The sequence below is a fragment of the Triticum dicoccoides genome, chromosome 2A (genome assembly GCF_002162155.2).
Source record: "Triticum dicoccoides isolate Atlit2015 ecotype Zavitan chromosome 2A, WEW_v2.0, whole genome shotgun sequence".
Lineage (NCBI taxonomy): Eukaryota > Viridiplantae > Streptophyta > Magnoliopsida > Poales > Poaceae > Triticum > Triticum dicoccoides.
In genome coordinates, this window is record NC_041382.1 from 474,031,624 (window position 1) to 474,038,868 (window position 7,245).

General features: G+C 40.7%; 1 protein-coding gene across 1 annotated transcript; it reads left to right on the forward strand.

Moving 5' to 3' along the window:
• The first annotated feature begins 346 nt into the window (after positions 1 to 346).
• LOC119354943 lies at positions 347 to 6,940 on the forward strand. The gene is made up of 8 exons (XM_037621711.1): positions 347 to 785; positions 1,130 to 1,174; positions 1,388 to 1,502; positions 4,388 to 4,457; positions 4,545 to 4,593; positions 6,175 to 6,272; positions 6,370 to 6,508; positions 6,596 to 6,940. Exons 1-8 carry the CDS (start codon positions 420 to 422, stop codon positions 6,749 to 6,751), a joined length of 1,038 nt encoding a protein of 345 aa, XP_037477608.1. The 5' UTR covers positions 347 to 419; the 3' UTR covers positions 6,752 to 6,940.
• The last annotated feature ends 305 nt before the right edge of the window (positions 6,941 to 7,245 follow it).

A 7,245-nucleotide genomic window follows, 5' to 3' on the forward strand; every position in this document is an offset into this window, starting at 1 on the left:
ATGTGGGATAGCTTTGTGACGTGCAGCACCAAAATTACTTGTTAAAACCTGAATTCTGAATGCCGACCGAGTTAGCGATGCTACATATAATTCCTTTACATATTCCCTCCGTTGCCACCATATATACCAGGATCCAGTCACAATTAATTTCTTCAGCTCAACATGACCGAGCACTGGAGATTTATTTAGGGCCGACCTAGTTTAATTCTATCTCGCGCGCCAACCAATCCCGACAACGCCTTGGCACGTCGACAATTCCTGTTTGGCACACGATCCCAAGGTTTGATTTGGACCGAGATCAAATAGATTAGGGTGCAAAGGACATGAATTTGGAGTTTGGGATTCATTTTGGCTAACCTCTACCAATTCAGGGCTTAAAATAGACTTTTTCCTTGCATCATCCCAATCCTCGCCGCCAAATGCCACCCATGGCCACCTCCGCGTCCGTGCTCACCCTTCCCCGCCTCTCCATCTCCCCAACAATGCCACCGCGGGCGTCGCCAACCACGACGATGATGAGGAGGACCAGGCCCCTCCGCGCCGCGTGCGCCTACACGCTCCAGGAGGGCCAGTCCCGCCGCTCCCACCGCCTGCCCTGCGGCCTCGACCTCGAGGTCATAGCCCAGCAACCGCCTTCTCCGCCCTCGACCCCGGGAAGGAGCGAGCGGCCGCCGCTGGTGTTCGTGCACGGGAGCTTCCACGCGGCCTGGTGCTGGGCGGAGCGCTGGCTGCCCTTCTTCTCGCGCGCCGGATACCCCTGCTTCGCCCTCAGCCTCCGCGCACAGGTAGTTAGTCAGGCATGCATCTGGGCTTCTTGTTGAACTGCTCCGATGCTGGTGGGGCTAACGTTAGTGAGCCTGCGCATTCCAGAAACCGAAAATGCGAGATGAATTCAGATAATTTGACGATGTTCCGCAAAAAAAAGAGAGACAATTTGATGATGAATGCTGTTGAATAGCCAATTAAAATGCTCTATAACATACGCAACATAGTGTGTTTGGGTTGTCAAACAGTGGTGATGATTTTATGAAGTGAACTTGCAGCAATTGTGAGCATTTTTACAAGACATGTATAATGTAGCATTTCTTACCGAGGTGTCACACTTTAATTGACTTATGATCTCTTGCAGGGTGAAAGCAGCATTCCATCTGACACAGTGGCTGGCACGCTTGAGGTAATTTGGCGAAACTGAGGTGCATTCAGAGTAATTTATGTTATTCTGTGACTCTGTATGTGTAGCATAAATCACCCACAAAGTTGCAAGTAATGCACCACTTCCTGCAACTAAGAGCATTGCTCACTGTAATACTTCAGCAATGGTTGTACCATACTGCATTTCTTTATTATCTCACAAGAGTCAGCCCAGTGTGTGATTGACTTGCAGTAGACACATACTGGCGATATTGCTGATTTCATCCGAAAGGAGGTCCCTGTCCCACCTATACTAATTGGACATTCATTTGGAGGCTTGATTGTGCAGCAATATATGTCATGCCTACAAGGTATGCTCTCACCAATGGTAAACTCTTGTATTATGGATGTTACTCTGGAGCATTCTTGCCATGCTCAGCATGTTTGTACTTCTTCCCAACCTCGTGTTAACAAATAAATGTGATGCTTGGAAAGGAATTGACCAAGTGAAAGACTATCTTCTTTGCTAACATTCGTAGAATTGTTAACTGCATAAAGATGTACTTTCAACCAAGGTTCAAGGTTATAAGTTCAAGCATACTGGGTAGTATGGTTTTCTTACCAGCAGTGTTGGATCATAGACTGTACCGTATTATCACAATATTATGGTGTTTTATCTGTAAGTATAACCAATTGACATATTGTAAGATAATACCTAAAGTGGATTATCCAACCCAATTATGTAGACAAATGGAGTAACTTCCTAATATATTATGTGATTACTGATGCTGAAAGTAATAATTAATTCAAAAGCATACACATGGGAAGATAGCATAAACTGGCAACTATAGTGTATTAGAAGGCCTCTGGGATTTCATGTTAAGTTAGGTCGCATCATTGAGTGCACCGTTGAGCATCTGTGCTACTAGAAGCTCATTCGGCTTTGAACATCAATTTATGCATGCATGCACCCCACTGCTTCATGCAGCCAGATAACATGCTGAGGTAGGACAACTGGAGTAATAGACTTCAAAAGTTTGAGTAACATTGCCACATACAAAGATGACAACTCGTTTACAAGCATTTTCTGCAGAACCAAAGACGATGGCCCATTTGGAGAGGGCTCAATGCCGCTTTTGAGCGGTTGTCAAGGTTGTTTTTGTCCTCAGTGTGGGTTATGCACAATTTGAACCGCGTCATGATTCTAACAATGTCACGAGTTGGATCACAGTCCGACCAAGATCCTTTCAGATTGCGGTCCATCTTAAGATCAGTATTATAGAGTGCTGGTAGAGTCGTAGTATTACATGATACCATGATCCATACCCATGGTTTAGACATGCTAACAAAAGCTAGGTCTTACTCCCTCTACCAGAAAATATAAGGTGCCCATGCTTTCCAAAGTTGAACCTTCACCTTAAACTTCTTGTAAATACTTTGTTCATAGTTACAAAATACAGCTATATCAAAATACTTTTGAATACAAATCCAAAGGTATCAATTATGTATCACATAATGCGCATACTGTTGAACCAATTGTTAATTGCTAATCAAAGGTAAAGCTGGAAAAAACTGGACACCTTACACAAATCAACAGAGGGGGTATTACATAAAGAACCGATCCTTTGGCATAGATGAAAATTGTTACATAAAGTTCTTTTCTCAAAAATAAATAAAAAATTATAGTACACAAGTTCTCGAGTTGAGCCTAGCACACAAACAGATAACCTTTTCCCTGAAAACACCAAATCAAAAAGGATTTCAACCACGTTATCCTTCTTCAATCCAAGTATTATTTCTGCATCTGCATAACTCTAGTCTTGCTCCTTCTTAGTGGGTAAGGGGGGGTGTGATTCTCAGTTCTATAGGGCGCAGCAGAAGCTTGCTTCATTTCTTATCTGCCACAGTACCTATGGTGGATCATCAAACCACATGGACATTAGCAGATTCTGCAGCAGTCTGAAAGTTAATTACTGCATGTTGGGCTACTGTTTTTTGAATGGCTGAACAGTGAACATGTGTACAATGTTCTGCCAAAGGACTAGTTGTGTTCTATTTTCTTACCAGGTTGCGTGACATAAGCATAAGAGGGAGATGGAGAGGAGAGAGGGAGAGGGAGAGAGGACCATAGATTGTTTAATCCTGCTCTGGCTCTGACAGGGGTTAGGGATTTCTCTGGATGAACAGTGAGTGACCTTGAAATTATTCTTGTCCTATGATTAGAAGGACGTGGTTTAACTGTGATTAATGTCAAGAATCTCAAGAAGTCTGATTGCTGAGAAGGATGGAAACCATGGGTCCCTGGTTGTGCCAAATTTTATCTGTGTAAAAATAAGCCTTTGGAATGAATTTATCCATTCCAAAGTATTGATACTCCCTCCGATCCATATTACTTGTCGCTCAAATGAATGTATCTAGCACTAAAATACGTCTAGATACATCCGTTTGAGCGACAAGTAATATGAATCAGAGTAGTAGTATTTTTCATCTAATAAGATATGCCATTTTTATTAAACTAAGAGGTGGAGCGCATAAGTTGAGTTAGCATGTATCCTGAAGAGTCCAAACACACTGTTTAACTTCAAACATAATAACCTTAACACTTTTAGCACTTCCAAATTAACTTCAGCTATTAATTTGTTACGATTTTAAGGAAAAAAATATTCATCCATTATCAAAATTTCTGTGAAACTTTTATCTTGAAGTGCCACACTCATTTTCAAATACTACTCCCTCCATTCCTAAATATAAGTCTTTTTAGACATTTCAAATGGACTACAACATACGGATGTATGTAGACATATTTTAGAGTGTAGATTCACTCATTTTGCTCCGTATGTAGTCACTTGTTGGAATCTCTAAAAGGACTTATATTTGGGAACGGAGGGAGTATTATTTTAATTTCCAAATATCCTTTTTTGCATGCTAAGTCGTAATAATAGCAAAATGGATGCACTTTTCTGATCTTCTGGTCTTCCTTGAGACGTGCAAAAGTTATTTTCTTTGAGGACCTTGTATGTATCAATGTCGTGTTTTCTTAGAACTACTCATTGGTCATAGTATTCATGTTAATTAGTCGAGTAAAGTTTAGTCCTTTATCAGCCCAACATCATATCTGATTTCACTCTTTTTTGGATGTTCAGTGTATTAGCATCCACATTTTGCTAAGAATAATTAGTCTCATTATTCTGAATGAAAAAGTAATGTTTGTCTCCATCTATGGTAAAGTCACTACATGCCACCTTTTCTATTATAGGTTCAGAACCTCTTCATCCAAAGCTTTCTGGCGCTGTTCTTGTCTGTTCTGTACCTCCCTCGGGAAACAGGTGTTCCTATTGTTGTTTGCTACACATTTACCATCTTATTTATAACTTACTATCATTGTGATCTAACTCCTTTATATCATTCTCCAGTGGATTAGTATGGCGTTACCTTTTGACTAAACCAATTGCTGCTATCAAGGTAAAACTGAACTATAATTTATCCTTTTCCTTCGAGTTTTATCATTCAGCCATCTGAATTTCAGTGTGATACTGACATGCCTTGTATATACATTTTTTTAGTTTAGCATTTACTCTATCACCTGTGGTGGGTGTTATACTCTGTTTTTACTTGCCAGGTATGAAATGCCTTGAAGGCTTGAACATTCACTTATCATGCAGTCATCAATCAATTCCCTTTTGAGCAAATCTAATTTTTTCTTAATATGGAGTGCTTGCTAATTATAGCCATGGTTTTTGAGTCGCTGATTAGTCGCTGTATAGTCGCCGACTAATCGCCAAGTCGTTTCCTAGAAATCAGGGTGATTCGCGACTATACAGCGACTTATGGCGACTATACAGCGACTTGGGTCGACTAATCGCCGAGCTGCAGGGCTGGCGGCGACTTGACTAGTCGCGAGTCAAAAACCAAGATTATAGCATCAAGCACTGAACAAACTTAGTGAAGGTTCACTTTCGCAATGCTCTGTATGAATCACCATGCTTGTTGGCAGTCATTTCTTCTCCTTGTACAATTGGCTTGAACTCCTTATGCCTATTTTAACTCTCCCAATTCTCTTTGGTGGAGTCTGGATAAGTTTGCTGATCCACTGTTTATTAGACCTGAATTACCCCATCCATACTTGTTGACTTTCTTTGCTTCTGCATGTACTCCCTCCATTCCTAAATATAAGTCTTTCTAGAGATTTAACTATCGAAAATGCCAAACGGAGACCGAGCTTCATGGAGGCCTTTATTTGAAAACTTCAAAATTCAAACTTTTCAGTTTTAAAAATTTCTAAAAATAAATACACAAATATCTAGATACATAATATACATGTGTGCAAATTTTTAGGTCGAAATACAATAAAATGTGAGCTACACAAAAAAGACAAATCTGGGGCTTTTTAGCACATGTACTGTTCATCTTTAAAGTCCATGATTTTTTTTGTGCAGCTCGCAATTCAAGGTATTTCATCCTGAAATTTTTCACACATACACTTTACATCCTTGCATACATGTGTAATTTTTTTCAGAATATGTTTGAACCGAAATTTATGAATTTTGAATTTTTCAAAATAAAGGGCTCCATGGAGCTCGGTCTCCAAAATGCCTTTAACTATGGACTAGATAGTGATGTATATGGACCTAGTTTGGAGTGTGTGTCTTCCATGGTTACGGCCTCCATGGTTGTGGGTATGTCCTCCCGAGTACGAGGAATAGTGGGGCTTCTCCTGAGCTCCTAAAGTGTACCTCCCCTGTCCATACTTCCTCTTGCGATTATCAATCTGTTGTTGCTTGTCTTCAATCATAAGAGCCCTATCTACCATAGATTCACTCATTTTGCTCGGTATGTAGTTCATATTTGAATCTCTAAAAAGACTTATATTTAGGAACGGAGGGAGTATCATACACTTCATGTACTACATGCAACCATTTCTTTGCTTCAAACTATGAATGACCTATTCATGTCTCTCTTCAAGCCATCAGTATTGAATACTTTGTTTGTGTCACGTGAATTTGTTCATGCGCATACATGAAGTTTTATTCATCTTGCTATCAGGTTACACTCAGCTTGGCTGCAAAAGCATATGCAAATTCATTGCCTCTCTGCAAAGAAACATTTTTCTCATCACAAATGGATGATGAACTTGTCCTGAGGTATTTATTGTTCGCATACCATCTCCAGCTTACATAAGCCATTTGCAGTCTAAATGCCTCTTTTCTTTCATCAACAATCTACGACATCATGTTTTAGGTACCAAAATCTAATGAAGGAAAGCTCAAAGTTGCCACTATTTGACTTGAGGAAGCTCAATGCATCATTGCCTGTACCTTCTGCCACAGATGGTACATTAGAAATCCTTGTCATGGGTGCAAGCAATGATTTCATTGTTGTGAGTGAACCCAACCCCCAAACAAATCTCTCGCACATACAAAAGAAATGTTTCGTTTCTCATGCTCTAAACATTTCCATTATCTAGGATGCGGAAGGGCTTTCTGAAACTGCAAGATTTTACAACGTGCAACCTGTCTGTGTGGAAGGGGTAGCACATGATATGATGTTAGATTGCTCGTGGGAGAAAGGAGCTGCGATAATCCTATCTTGGTTAGATAAACTGGCACCAAGATCAGCCTAGTATTTATTTTCTTCATCTGATAGATGTGATGTCTTGGAGACCTTATCAATCTTGGTTATTTGTAGCGTAAAAGGCAGTTGCTAGTTATTGCTCCGAAGTTGTTATGTGTCATGTGTAGCAGAGCAAGTTGTAGATCTATTTCGAATTCTTCTATTTCTAAAACTTAATTCGTAGCCTTCTCTTCACAAAGATTGAATGTGTACAGTGTGTTTTAATGGTTTACATTGGTGAAAGGCTCAAAAGCACTAGAAATGTTTTAATGGTGTACATTGGTATTATTATAACACAAATAAAATATGGTAGGAACTAGGGTTCTACCGGGTCTACGTCGGAGGTTGTAGGGGAAGGAGGGAGCTGGACGTGGACGAACACGCGGCCGGCGGCGGCTGGGCGCCATCGTGCGCGAGGGAGGAGGCGGCAGCGTTGGCAGGAGGCGGCTAGGGTTAGGTCTCCCGGCTCCCTAAGGAAGCCGAGCAAATATGATTGTTTCTTGC

What these genes read in the sequence shown, in the direction of transcription:
- LOC119354943 (XM_037621711.1), top strand. Translation starts at nt 420, where the DNA reads ATGCCACCCATGGCCACCTCCGCGTCCGTGCTCACCCTTCCCCGCCTC. An exon ending in CAGTGGCTGGCACGCTTGAG is followed by an intron (nt 1,175 to 1,387) that starts GTAATTTGGCGA and finishes GACTTGCAGTAG; the next exon opens with ACACATACTGGCGATATTGC. An exon ending in AACCAATTGCTGCTATCAAG is followed by an intron (nt 4,594 to 6,174) that starts GTAAAACTGAAC and finishes TCTTGCTATCAG; the next exon opens with GTTACACTCAGCTTGGCTGC.